This window comes from Propithecus coquereli, unplaced genomic scaffold, assembly GCF_000956105.1.
Source record: "Propithecus coquereli isolate 6110/MARCELLA unplaced genomic scaffold, Pcoq_1.0 Scaffold238, whole genome shotgun sequence".
Taxonomy (NCBI): Eukaryota; Metazoa; Chordata; class Mammalia; order Primates; family Indriidae; genus Propithecus; species Propithecus coquereli.
This window is the reverse complement of record NW_012147930.1, coordinates 809056-823784: the sequence shown is the minus strand read 5'-3', so window position 1 is coordinate 823784 and position 14729 is coordinate 809056. Positions and strand designations below refer to the sequence as shown.

The following is a 14729-nucleotide window of genomic DNA, read 5'->3' as shown; positions in this document are numbered from 1 at the left end:
TCTATACTATGTATCTGCTGGAAGCGGCTGGAAGTAGCTAGCTTGGGTGGAGAACACGAGTCTCATAAACAGTTTTATTTTCTTTACATGTACAAATACATAAACATGGCTTATCTTCTGTGTCTCATGATCGAATGTCACCTGTGTGAGAACTGAGTATATTGCACTGAATTATGTGACATGAACAGGTGACGTTCCATCACATCTAGCAGCGGGTGTCTGTTCTACCATGAAACAGTCTTCTTTGGAAGGTGGGGGACCAGACAGGGGCGCACACATAGTCCCCACCCCGGCGCTTCAAGCCAGCGCCGGCGCCGGCAACCCCTTACAATTCAGCGGGAGGTGAATTCGCTCACAGAGGGATGGTTTAGACCAAGACTTTTGGGGATTGTAAAGTAAACACGAGTATATGAAACATAAAAAATTAATCCAACTCCAATGAATGTTTTCGTTCAAGTTGGCATCATGGAATCTCGGAGCTAAGACAAGTAATTCTTGTCTAATTTCACAATTTGCTTTCATGTGTTTCGTGTGAGTTCAAGGAAATGGGTCAAACACATCAGCTGCCACTGGACACGCCGGTGTGCGCGGGTGGCGTGAACGGACACATCTCACATTTCCTTCCACTGGGAGCAGGCACTGACTTTGCTTTTCTGTGGTTAGATCTAAACAGCAGTTCATCTTAAATGACACATCCTTTTTAAAGTCTAAAATGCCAATACTTGCGAATACACTTGGCTTTAACATAGAAGAGTGACTATAGGAAGAAGCATCATTACTGTACACTACTCAGGATTTAGGTGTTTATTTAGGTAGAAAAATGCTTTGAACACTCTGGGGAAGTAGGGTTCATTTATAGAAGAATATTTCAGGGATCTTTTTTTTTTTGCATTTTTCAAGGATATACATTCATACTGATTTTTGCTTCCAAATATATTTTAAGGCTGTTTGGTAAAATATATACCAGATATGAGGCTCAATTTACAGGGTTTCGTTTTTACAGGGAATTCTTAACTACTCGGCTTTAAAAAAGTAAAACTTTGAAGCTAAACATGCTTTAATATCAACCCTGCCCCCCGTGAACCCCATGCTCGGTGGAATGTGGAATGTGAGGAAAAGGGAGAGTCGCAGTCTCACAGACGCCCGACGGTGGGACCGCCTCGCCGAACTCGTGACACGTCTCGGGTGGCACGGGGAGCAGGTGCGTTCTAAAGTGCGAATCGGGGTGAGAAAACAAAGTGCTACCCGGGCGAGCGAAGCTGCTCTGCCCACGCTGAGTGCCTGGCACTCCTAGAGCCGCGGGAGGGAAGACCTGGTGTCTGGGTGGGAATATCTGCCTCCAGCTGCAATCCTGCCTGGGCCTCGAGCAGCAGTGAGAACTCCGACCTGGAGACCAGCGAGAAGATCCGACGGCTTTTCCTTCGGAGCCGTGTCTGGACTGCGACACAGACGTCGTGTTGGAACAGTGATCGCTGCGTCCAGATTTAACTACACGCGTGGAGACCCTATTCGTCAGAGTCGTTCCCGTTTGCTTGGGTGCCAATCAGAGTCATGAACACTAATTACTTTTTTTTTTTAAATTCCACAGCTGGAAGTCACAATATGTGACCTCTTTTTCCCTTCATGTCTCACACAGGCAAGAAATACACTCTTGACTTCAGCAATACTGCACAGGACAAAGAATCCTGGAAAAATACAAGTGTAAACTGCATTTCTTCTTTACGTTTCAACTGAGATACACTTAGCACTCACACTCATAGTCCTGAAACTTTGTACAACATCACAACTGTCGTTTTAAACAAGCGAACTTTTTCCTTTAAGGATACCCTGGACAGTCATCTGATAGAACAATTCGAGGATATAAATACATACATATGTAAAAAAAATCACATGTAGCGTAGATGGTGAAACTTAAAGAAAACACTGGGTATAATACTTGAAGTTACAAAGAACTAAAAAATACAGTAACTGCTTCACAGACGTAAGGACAATATTTTTCTCTTTATGCTCCCAGCCTTTCTTAAGGCCCCGATCTCTCTTCACGCGTAACTTCCTCGTGGGGACGGTTGGCTTATTTGTCGAATGTGTGGATACTCTGCAGGGTGCTTTTATGGGTTCAGACTTGGAATCCCCCGGGTTTTGGGGGAACCACAGAGTAGGGCGTTTGGTGGCTGGAGAGATCACTTTCTTCACCATACACTCGATGCAAGGAGCCTAAGGTTCTCCGCTCATGACGAGGAGGACGAGGACCGCGGCGTGGCCGGTGCGTGGCGGGACTGGAGGGCAGCTCGAGGCTCGGGAGGGAAACGGGTCTTTCTTTCCTGCGCTCAGGTTGTAGCACCTTCCACTGGGTCGTCTGGTACCTCTAGGGAGCGGTGAGATGCACCCGTTTACAGTTATTTGCTATTCTTACCTCTAATCATCACACGATTTATAAAAGTATAAATAACAAAATGGAAGCTGGGTCCCGGTCCTCTGAGAACAAGGAGGGTAAGTTGGTCTCACCAAGCCCATCAGAGCTCATTGCAAGTCAGGCTATCGGTTAAAAAAAAAGTCATTCTTGCCACGAGCTCAGCAGACGCTGAGGACATCCGTAGCATCCCCCGGTTTATGGCACAAGGAACACGACAGTGGGGTGGACTCGGTGGAGGAGAAGAGACAGAAATCACCAGGTAGGCGACAAACTGTACAAGCGTCGTGTTAAACAGAAAAGCAGAACGGTGGGTGCTGCCGCCTCCCGCCCTCAGAGCCGGGTCTGGGCCTCGGGAATGTAGATCTCGATGCTGTCCGCCCGCTCGGCGGCCGAGTTCTGGCGGAAGGACGCGGCTCTCTTGGCGGCCATGAGCCGTCTGCGGGCTTCTTGGCGCTGTCTGTCGGGCAGGTCCAGGGACTTTTCTCTGGTAATGGGGAATTTCCCTTTGGGGGGCTTCTTTGGTATTGGAGGGGGGACCTTTCTTTCTTCCTGAAAAGCATCACAAGTCAAAATTGGCAGATGGTCAGAGCAGGGCACCGACTGAGCATGAGCGTAGCTGCCCCGGGTCTGTGCGCCCCGCTGCGAACCGCATGGTGCAGATTCGTGTTCTACTCTCGCTTTCCCTGGTCCCCAGCTCCCGTGGTCATGGCCTCCCCTTTTGCGTGGTATATAATTTCTATAAGCTCCCTCGAATTCGTCAAAGGGGGCAGAGAAGTTTGGGATTGTGCGTGCAAATAAGAAAACAAATTCTGCACATTAACACCTCACCTCCCTGTCGTCAGTGACTTAATTTTACATTATTGCTACAGCAACACTCACCCTCCTCCCGCGCTGTGCACAGCACGGCCTCCCCTCTGAGCGTTGGCAAATCCATACGGTGCCAGGCTCTGGGCATCACAGGAGGTCTAGACTTCCCTGGTACACGCTGCAGGATTTTCAACAGACTCCGGGATTCCAAGAATGTTCATAAAATCCTCTTACCTGGGTGGCTGTCCCAGAGAAATGCTGGCCAAATTCTATTATTGGCCTGAAACCCCACCGGCACGAACAGTGTGCATGTATGTGTATATACGTGTGTGTGTAACGAGTTACGTGCCACTTGCTTGGTGAAAAGATGCAAACAGTTATTTTTGGCCGTTAGCTCGGTTCTCAAGCCACACCAGCACATGTGCACACCTTTTTCAGAAGGATAATTTTCGCAATTCTGCAACAAATGCAGCAGATACCGCCGTAACTGTTCCGGTGAAAGTCTGAATCCAGACTGTGTTGTGTCAGCTAAGCTGTCCCCAAATAAGGAAGCCGGCGACCCTCTGACTCCGCTTCCGCGTGGAGCTCCGACGGGAACTCCACACTGCCATGTTCGTTGCCCGGGAAAGAGCCCGCTACGGAAGGGGCCAGAACCCCTCCCCTTTTCTTAGCAGATACCTGGTTGTGGGGGAAAAACACCAAAACCCCACACCTGTGTCCTTCCTTCAGCCTCTGGAAAAGTCCAAAGGGAGCCTGAGTGCGGACAGTGGGAGAGAAGCAGCACTGTGATTGGCGGGGACACCTGTCCCAGTGCCGGGGTGACTGAGGGCGTTTGGCAAGAAGACCATGCTGGCATCTGAAACTTCGGCTCCTGTAAGACGCAGGCCGGAAGCAGGCACTCTTTCCTGCTTTCTGGCACGTCTAAAACAAGGGGTAATTGGTTCACAGCGACTTTTCAGCTATTTTAACAGGCAGCTCCTGCATTAAGCAGGAGGCTGTGTCCCTCTCTCTTCCTCCTCCGTGTCCTCTGACATTCGGACCTGCTTGTGGGAGTCCCCTCTCCAGGGGGCTGTCGAGCCCCAGGAGAGATGCCGTAGAAGAGGGTCCATCGGGCGTCTGTGAAGCCCCGGACCACCGAGCGCTAAGAGATGCGTGCAGAGGGGCAGGGCGCTCTGAGGGTGGGGCCGCGCCATGCTGACGGGCTGGGGGCCGCTCCCTGTCTGGGCTGGGGGTGCTCTGGCCTCGCAAAGAGCCACGTGCACCGCGAGAACCATTCTCTACGCGCAGCTTAGGCAGATGGGCTCGTAGCAGCTCTCGGTTACCAGCGAATGAAAGCTGGAGAGCGTCGCCGCGCACACCTGGACTAACTTAAGCGAAGTCTGTTTTCGTATCCGTTAGAACAACCTGCCACCTGGGCTCGTCACTTAGCCTCTCTCCTTCACTTCAGGAGCAAACAGTGGGTCGTCCCACCACGGCCGTAGCACCTTCCCGCGCCCTCCCCGTTACCGCGCGCAGCCAGCCTGCAGCTGCAGCTGCCAACGGCGCCTTCGGGGAAGCGCAGGCCGCGGTGACGCATGGCAGGGCTTCCCTGTAACCACCTAGACGCGAGCCTCGCTGTACAGCAGGCGCCACTTCCCCAAGTGTGCTGGATTGAGTTTCTTTATCGTTTTATTTTAATTGATAATGTCTGTCTGGATAAATCAGATTATAACGACTCAGAACTTCTCTAACATATTAGGAAATGAAGGTATTTATTGCTAACCCAGACCTGTGTGCTAGCTCTGCTGAAGCCGATACCATCACGGAGGAGGCAAATACCAGGGTTGGAATCTAATGGAAATTTTCAGCCTATTTTAAGGGCTGAGGCTGATAGATCTGTAGGAAGATTATGTCACCAAACGGTTCCACAAGGTTTAAAATGTCACCTTGCCTCTAACTCCAGACTTCTACAAGTTTGCCTCTAACTTCTACAAGTAGAAGGTGTATTTGAATAGGAGATAGTCACTTTAACCAGACCTAGAACTTTCCCTGTGGGAAACCAGCTTAATAGAACCAAAATAAAGTTTTAATCAAAATAATTCAGAGCTGGATGCCCTTAAGACAGAGGCTAGAGGTGTGCACGTGAGTTTGGCTGGCGTCTCTCTGAGCTGCCCGTGTACAGGAGACAGAACAGGGAGGACACTGTCGCTAACCACACACGCCCCAGTCTGCACGCGTGCTCGCGCACATGTGCTGTGCACATGGACACATACACGTGTGCACAGGGACACAGTCATACGCACGCATGTAAACTCGACCCTGTGCTGCTAACCCCACACTGGGAAACCCCGCACCGCACAGCCTTTGGAGCGGACCATTCTGCAGTTGGGTCAGATGCCAGGAGCCCCGGAAGGGCGGTTCGCAGGGACCCACGCGGCGCGGGCGTCCTTACCTTTCTTTCCGGCGACTCTATGATCTTCCAGTCGTTGAGCTTCAGCTGGTGCAGCTCGTCGAACTTCATGCTGACGTCCTCCACGGAGAGCTGCAGCATGTCCCAGTACCCGGCCAGGTCCTGGGAGGTGGGTCTGGGCATGGCGCTGGGGTCCTGGGGACACACAAGGGGGCTCCGTGGGCAGAGGGCTCGGCGAGGCCGCTCTTCCCACGGCGCCTCTCGAGGGACGGGATCAGAGAGAAGCCTGGCTAATTCAAACACCGAAGCAAATATTTGAGAAGGCTTAACACGATTCCGTAACAGTTTGCTTTAGCACAAGTATTTGCTAACAGTTTAAAAACACGCAGTACATCCGTTCGCCGCTCCAGCCTGAAAACGCCGGGCCTGCTAGCGAGGGGGCTCTCGGCAGCTCACAGAGGCAGGGGCGTGCTTAGGTCGCTGTGGGTCATGCAGAAGGGGCGGGGCCACGGCTCTGCTGCGGTGTCGGCGGCGGTGGCGAGGGAGTGGGCTTGGAGCCCGTCCTCGTCCTCTGTGTTTGTTTTCTGAGGGGTCTTAGCTCTGATTCCGACAGTCCAGACACCTTACGAAGGTAACGTGTGTCTAGTTTGCCCCTGGGGGAGGGAGGAGGGAAGCAAATCTCCTGAAGGAGCAAAGCAGCCCTCACTGACGGGCCCAGAGGCAGGTGACGCCACCAATCTGCAGCCCCTGGGCCACCGGGGCCAGAAGACGTGTTTCTTTTCTCTGCCCAGTGCCTGATGGGACACGGTTCCCACCAGGCGCCTGCATTTAAACTTTAATGGTTTTCCTGGGTGTGGTCCTCTTGATTCAGAGGGGGCTGTCTGGGATTGGGAGCCTTGAACAGAGAAGTTTCTGGTGGGCGGACACTTCCCTGAACTGCTCACAGTGGCGCTTGCTCCTCAGAAGCTCACGGAAGGCACCACACGAGCATCTGGCTGGGCGGAAAGTCCCTTTCACGGTTTGGCTCCGGAACTGGCCAGCAGGCAGCCTGTGCCCAGAGACAGGACAGCTGAGGCTTGGAGGGGCCAGGACGGCGGCTCCTCTCCAGGACCACAAGGGGGCGACCTTGGGCTGCTCAAGCCCGGCCAGGCCACGGGAAGGCTCCACGCAGGAGGCCCAGGACCGGGGGAGTCTGGCCCCACGTATGCTATCACCACGCTCTGCACCGACGCCGAAGAGGATCAAGAAGGCCACTGGCTCCTGCCGTCCAGGGGAGCTGAGGCTGGTGCGAGCGAGTTCCCCACACCCAGAGGAGCCGGGTAGGACTCCTCCGAGTGTCCCCGGGAGGTCTGTGCCTTCCTTCTGGAAGACTTTGCAGATATGAGAACCTTCTCCTTCTGTGGGTGTGGCAGGTGCTGCCTGACCGTGTCGGGGAAGCCCAGCAGAGGCTCCGCCCGGGTCCACGCGGGGGGGTGCTGTGCTCTGGTCACATCCTCAAAGGGACAGTCACAGTGGACGCCCTCAGCAGCCAACCGAGGCTCCCACCACCCTGAGGCTGGCAGAGCAGCCTTAGCTCAGACATGCAGCAGCTGCAGCCATGCTGGCTTTGGTGTCGCCAGGCACACTCAGCCTGGTTCTGTGTCTTCTGTTCTCTCTTTGTGGGGGTGGTGGCCGCATCTGTACCCACTGGGCATTCAGATACAATGATATGGTTATAAATTTTTTTAAAAACTCAATGGCTGTGCCATCCCCACTCTGCCAGCAAAGCAACGCAGAGTCACACAGCCTCGTCCAACTGCAGTCATTTAAAACTCAGACAGCTCCCTGGCTCTGACATCGCGAGGCCGTTCGATATGAACCTGGACGCCCCACGGTCCGGTCTGGAGCACCCCTGCGTGTGAGCGTGTGCTTGGGCACTCGGCCCCGTGGTCTAGTTAAGCTGCGAGTCCGGCAGGCAGGTCTGCACGCGACGCTGCGTTTCTAACCACCCTCCTGGGCTGCCACATTGCTGCTCCCGCACGCATACGAGTTGCGCTATGAGCTTCGTGAGCAGAGTCTGTCCAGCGTGACCCGCACACACGCTACCTCGCGAGTCGCCTACACATCCTCACCTTGAAGGACGTCGGCCTCGTCCGCCCTACATATCTGGTGGGGTTCTGACAACGCCTAGGGCCACAGCTTTGGCGTGAAGCTCAGTTACCTGCCCCAGCGCTTCCAGCAGCTGTCAGCAGCTCCACTGCCTGGACCCGTGGACGGTCTGGCCGTGATGCGCGAAGCACCTGCCCTGTTTCCTCCCCCCGCCCCCAGGCTGCCTCAGACCCACCCTCCTTCACCAGCAGATGCCTCGGGAGTTTTGTGCTAATCCCGAATAGCAGCCACAAGAGGACGCAGCCACGCCGGCTACGTCAAGGTTCAAAGGGCACCAGCAATATCAGGACGGACAGTTTGAAGTCGGAAGTTCGCTGCGTCTGGAGAGGACGCCGACGTTTGACAGCCCGTCCCTGCACTTTGGGCTGCGGATTCCTGACACCGTGGCTGCCCAGGTTCACCTGACCCTGCGCAATACGACGCCATGTTTTTCCACAGCCCGAGTCAGTTCCTTTAGGGGTCACGACCCAATAGCTCCCAGGGAGGAGGCCGGAACACCCACAGGAACGGGACAATGGGACGTTTATGCGGCTACGTGTCCTTCACGGAACCGGACGCCTTCCTGTCCTCTCCTTTTAAATGCTGGTTGTGACTATGTCCTGGGAGACAGGCGACCCTCTAACTTTCACGGTGAACTTTAATGGTGCGTACTGGAAAATATTAGAGAAGGTATAGTTTTTAACCATCCTAATTGAAAGACGTGAACTGGTAACTCTGACGTGCGTGCGCTCCCTTTGATGCGGAAGAGCGTGTCTGTGTCTCCTCGCAGACGAAAAAGCAAAACAAAACAGAATCAAACTCCTGGAGCCTTTGTTGCGAGAGGCCCAGCAGAGACCTATTTGCATTTTACTGAAAATGTCTCATCTGAAAAAAAAAATCAATGTATGGATTGTGAAACAGCCTATAAATAGGCTATAAATAGTGCTATTTATTTCTCGTAAAATTAAGTGAATACTTTCTTTAGTCAGCTAAGGAAAGAATACATGTGTATATATTTGTGTATACATGTAAACATGTAGCATACATAAATATATTTACAAGTATCTGTAAGTATCTGTAAATATATATTAATATGTATGCATAAGTACATATAAACATGTTATTATTATATGTCAGTATATATAAATATATAGTTTCCTCCCTTTTGATTGCCAAGAAGAGCCAAGCTTAACGCCAACTGTATTAATGACTCAGTTGATGGTATATTTGTTCACTCCTGACTACAAAATATAGAGGCTAAATTATTTCTAAAATTTCTTCAGATGTGGTTGTTTATGTGTTTTTGTTTCCAAAACCTCAGATCATTTTCTTTGTTTGTGACACTGGCTGTCATAGCAGTTTTCATCTCATCTCTTCTGAGACTCTCTGGGAGAAAGGCCAGCTGCAAAGACGTGACCTCCCCCCGCTGCTGGGCGCCCCTAACCCTAACCCTAACCCTAACCCTGCCCCGGTCGCCGCCAGCAGGCCCCTGCGGCCCCGCCGGGCGGCACATCTAGACCAGGCCCACAGCGCGTCTGCGCCCAGAGCAGGAAGTGTCTTCACCATGCACCCGTCCAGTGTCCCACCCACGCATGCGCTGTAAGAACAGCGAGGACGTCTAGGACAGACGGACACGCGTCAGCTCGGTTATGGGACCAGGCCCTCGGAGGTCACTTACCATGTTCTGTTGGCAAAGCCAGTAAAACTGCTGGAATTTCTGGGACATGAGAAGCTGCGCGCTCCCCACTGCACTCCGGATCTTGCCGAGAACTGTTGGAAAAACAAACGAACGGTTTCAAGACAGGGTCAGTGAAACAGGAGCAGCAGCGTCCCAGGGAGCGAGGGGTCGCAGCGGCACTGACCCCTTCACTGGAGACCCACTCTGGGTCTGTGGCGCAGGACACGGCCCTGGGGACACCTGCCTTCCGCCTGCCCCACCCTCGACGCGGGGGAAGTTCAGAGACCACCAGACGCCAACCGTAAGGACGTTCCTCGCGGGCACTGGGAGAAGCTCAGACCAGAAAGGCGGCCTGTGCTGCAGGGGCCTGCCTCGTTTGGGATGTGCAGATTGTTCTCCTGTCGCTGTGCGGACGAGCTAGAAGACGGGCCGTGTGACCAGACACCAGGCGCTTCCTGTTTTCCCTTCATTGTTAGAGAAATACATTGATATTTGTTCTTCCCTTGGCTTCCGTTAAGTAATTTCCAGTGAGCCGTGGGCAGCTCTCTCTGGCAAAGCTGAGATGTGTCTTACTCGCGAAGGGGCTGCGCAGAGGCCACAGGGAAGATCGTGACAGTGAGAAGACGCTGCTGCCGTCATGGAGTCGGCAATCGTGCTCAGAGGGCTTAACGGCCGTGCGATAAAATGTTATGAGGCTCCCAAAAATGAAGTTCCCGAAATGACCTATTGATTCGAAAGGGTTCCCGGCATGTTGTGATGTGAAAGAAGCCACTCATGAAACTGTGCGTCGTGCATCGCTCATTTTTCGGAAATTGACCATCTGGCGTTATATGTATAACGTGTTCTTAAAAGTGATGTTCTCCTGGGTAGGATAACACGGTTAAAGCTTGCTTATTTGTCTGCATTTTCTTATTTTTCCGAAACGAACCCAGATTGTTTTCTTTCCCAAAGTTTTATTATGAAAAATTTTACACATGCAGAAAAACTGAAAGAGAAGTATAATAAACACCTGTATCCCCCTCACTCAGAAGCTGCAATTAGCATTTGCCACGTGTATGCTCGTTTTCCCTGCGCCGTTCGGAGGTAGGTTGTGGCCGGCACTTCACCTGCCGTCATCCTAAAACAGCAGTGTCCTCACCGTCCTTGAGAGCTTGACGGTAACTCCCTAGCACCATCCAATTCTAGATTGCATCTAGGATGTTAAAAAGAGTAAAAATAACCCATAACTTTTAATAAAAGGAATAAATGGGGTAACACTTTGGCATCCTTTCGGTTTTGTTTAAAAAAGAAGAGTGGTAGTTTGTCAGGCATCTTGATACCCGGCCTGTGCCTTTTTGCAAACCACCTCCAAGAGGGTTGCTTTTCCTGTCCATACCCCATCCCGTCCACCCCCTTGGAATTGATCTGCCAGCCAGACGGGGCGTGGGCAGGAGGACCAGGACGGGAGCCCCTGGACGCGGCGGAGGACAGGGCGGGGGAGGGTCTGGCCAGGCTCCATCTTGGGAGTGCAGGGAGTGGAGGTGGATGGTGGAGCGGCCGGGCCCAGGAGGCCAGGGCAGGCAGCCGGGTTCGAGCAGTGTCTGGGGAGGGCAGAGAGTGAAAGCTCTTCATCCTTTGCTCACACACGACAGCCCCACGCTGAACACGTTTCCGCAGCCTCGTCTCACTGACGCTGAGGGGGGATCACCTTTGCTCTTGAAATGTTGAATTTCTATTTCTTTTGTATTTCATAACCTGCATAATTGATGATTGGTTTAATCAAGTTGTTGCCGGGGGAATATACAGAAGTGGGCAATTGAGTGCACTTGTTTCACCGCCTATATGCTTTCTCAAATTGTAATGAAAATGTCATTCAGTTTTATAAAATTTCAAGTTTAACCCCCAATTTTCACTTTCCTCTTAAACTGGAATCCAAATGAACTGTTGATACAAAGTACTTCAATTTATGCTCTTTAGCCCAACAGGAACAGATGTGCAACATCTTGGTATTGATTTAATGCAGAGCAGTTATTATAAAGGGTACCAACTGAATACTGCTGGGAAGAGATAATGAATGTCAAAGGCTGTAGCTGACGACACAGCTGCTAATGGCAGGATTTTGCTGTTCAGTGAATGGGAACAATCCTATCTGATGCCGATAATGTAAACAGCTTCCTACAACTGCAAAGAACTTGGAGTGAAAATTCAATTTATTCTTTTCCACTATACGTCCCGAATTGTGTCATAGTGTAGACACTTTTTTTTTTCCGAGAGCTTCAGATAAGGACTAATGCTCATCAGAATGCAAATTTACAAGGAACCTGATATAACCCTTGACTTCGATGTACAACATTAACATACTTGGCTCTTTTAATTTACTTTTCATGTGTCTTCTACAAACTCCGATTCTAAATTTGCTATGAAGTGCCAGGACAACATTTACACTACCCTTTGGTTTCAAAATTTGAAGTGGATTTTATTAGGATTTGCACAGAGTTTGACGTTTGCACCTCTCTGATCGCTTGGGATTCCACGTGACTCATCTCACAGAGCGGGTGTGGGTGAGTCAATGCTTCCAGAAATCTCCTTTCTGCATCTTAGGCTTCATTATTTACATGGTTTTGAGCGTGGACTTCGCCAGCCACACACAGACACGCGGGCCGTCGGGCCGAGGGGCTGTACGGCATGCCTCACCATGGCAACGCCTCCTCCCAAATGCTCAGAGTCCAACCTCAAGCCGTGTAAAGAGCACGTGGCATCAGACGATTAGGAGAGAACCCGGGAAGAGCAGAATCAGTCAAAGGCGACATCTCCCTTTCCTCGCAGGTTAGCACCAAAGTCACAGCAACTGAAAATCAGCACAGCAATTCTGCCGTCAGATTGCTTAGACTTCAAGGCCATTGCTCTCTCCAAACCACAGTCGATACGATTTCGCCACCGTACGTCCACTCCTGGGGTTACGGCATCCTCCACTACGGCGGCCATTTGCTATAGCAATGGAACGTCAGAGCGAAATTCCCAGGGGTATTGGCTTTCCCTGCGAAATTCAGAATGTATAGAGATCTAACAAGTGTACAAGCAGATTTGTGGAAAAAGAAAAAACACTTTAAAAAGAGCATGATTCGCCAAGACATGGAGTGCATACCTCTGTGAAACCGTATTTTGTTAAGAACAAGCGTCAGTTCTAAGCATTTTGCAATTACGTTTGGTATTCTTGGCCTGTAAACACAGACAGGTGGCATTTGCAAAGATGTGGCTTCTGAGCAGTCGTGGTGGTGGGTTCTGCAGGTGACCGGGAGGAGGTGGACAGTGGGTGCTGTTCCTGTCCCTGGGGAGAGGCAGAGACCTGCGGGAGCCCTGCAGGCTGCAGCTGGTGGGAAATCACCACCCGACCCGGGAGGAAAGCACGGCTCACCACCATGCAGCTGACGGCCAAATCTGCCACTTAGCACCAACCTTCGTTTGGCAGAATGCCAAGGCATTTTCTTATAAACAGGGGACAGAGACAATTCTAGAAAAGAATCGGATTGCTCCAAATGAAGTCACTGCCCGAATTCAAGAGAACTGTTGGGTGGAATATGAGAAAAACTGTGCTACCAAGAAAACCGTTAGCACAATTGACCTCGACTTCCCTAACAAAACAAAACACGCACACAAAAGGACCCCCTTCGACATTTCAGCAACTGCTTTTCTTTTCAGGTATTTACATCTTTTCTTATAATTGATCGGGATGGAGTAGAAAGCCCACTTACTTCACTCACTCAGATACCAAAGGAATTTCCCCATTAGCACTGCCATTTTTGCTTTGCTGACAAATCCCAAGGTGCAAAGGGCCCCAGGGAAGGTCTGAGCTCTTACTTTCCTCCGAGAGGTCGTTCTCCTCCGCCTCTCTCTCCATCTCTTTGCACCAGCCTTCCATCCTCTTGGTCTCCGTGTGCAGCAATTTCAGAAACCACGAGCCGTCCCTGCGGCAGGGAGACATCCTGCCCGTCTCCACCGTCTCGAGGGACGGCTCCAGCCAGGGGTCGGGAGGGGGCAGGTCTGTGGTGTCCACTGGGGCTCTGTAGTCCTCTCTGTAGCTGAAGAGGCCCTGGGTCCGCACAGTCCTCACCGCTCCGTACTGGGTGGGCGTGCTGGGCTCCGAGTGCCGCTGGAAGGAGGAGCCAAACTGGAGGCCTTTGTCCTCCGTGGCGATGTGTCCTGGGAACCCCTCCAGCTCCAAGTCAGCCTGGACGGCAGCCGTGACACTGTTGGAACGTTTGAAACGTCCGTGTCTGGAAGGGAGGGAGAGGAGACAGATGGTAGCCTTTCCGTGATGTGCAATGAAATCCTAAATACGGCTTCTAAGGAGCACACCTGACCCACGGCAACCTAGCGACTCAGAGAAAGGACCAGTGTTTTATCCACTGGACAGGCTGGCGTTTCATCTAGGAGATAATCAAGCTTTAACATCTGCCTTTGTCTTGATGCCTACACAATGCCCAGTTAAGATTTAAGTTTGTTGCTGGGCACGGTGGCTCATGCCAGTCATCCCAACACTTTGGGAGGCTGAGGTGGGAGGATTGCTTGAGGCCAGGGGTTTGAGACCAGCCTGGGCAAAAAGTGAGACCCCATTGCTATAAAAAGTAAATTTAAAAAAGATTTGAGTTAATTGAATGGTACAGGGAGATTTAATGTGCTTTATGAAATCACTATCAGTGAGCGGTTACTTTCCTTTCAGAAACAGGCTGAGTTCACACAGCTCCCGCCCTGCTGTGTGCGTGTAAAATGACGCCCTGTGTCGCTGCTTGTAGTGGAAAACGTCTGCGTCATGCTGAGCATTGGTGACGCCCGTGTCACCTGTGAGGGCCTGAGCTTCTCCTCCTAGCTGGATAACTTAATATCGTCTCGTCCCCGTTAACTCTCGAATGCAAATAACGAATCCAAATTCTGACTTCAGAAGGCGTTTTGAAAACACTCTCACTATGTGTGTTACTGTCGCCTGTCCCCACACAGCCAAGGACTGCAGTGATCAGGACGGAAAGAGCTGGTCACTGGGGGCTGATGCTGCTGTGAGAACCCTGCGTGTGGTCCGTGTGTGCATGTCTGTGCATGCATGTGATATGTGTATGTGTGTGACACATGTGTCTGTGTGTCGTCTGTGTAGTATCACTGTGTGTGATATGTGTATCTGTGTGCATGTCTGTCTCTGTGTCTGTGTCCATGTAGCGTGTGTGTCTCTGCATCTGATGTGTTTCTGTGTATGTCTGTGATATGTGTGTCCATGTAGGGTGTGTCTCTCTGTGTGATATGTGTCTGTATAGTGTGTGTCTCTGTATGTGATGTGTATGTATGTT

At 51.5% G+C, this 14729-nt stretch overlaps 1 protein-coding gene across 2 annotated transcripts in view; it reads right to left on the bottom strand.

Annotated features, from left to right (window-relative positions):
- Nucleotides 1–2743: 2743 nt before the first annotated feature.
- Nucleotides 2744–14729, bottom strand: part of DLGAP2 (discs, large (Drosophila) homolog-associated protein 2) — a 95364-nt gene continuing 83378 nt past the window's right edge. For both annotated transcript variants that reach the window (XM_012645887.1, XM_012645886.1), the window contains 4 exons: nucleotides 13252–13667; nucleotides 9415–9506; nucleotides 5652–5804; nucleotides 2744–2962 (listed from right to left, as the gene is read on the bottom strand). In XM_012645887.1, the coding sequence (XP_012501341.1) occupies nucleotides 2744–2962; nucleotides 5652–5804; nucleotides 9415–9506; nucleotides 13252–13667 (880 nt within the window). The remainder of the gene's footprint in view (nucleotides 2963–5651; nucleotides 5805–9414; nucleotides 9507–13251; nucleotides 13668–14729) is intronic.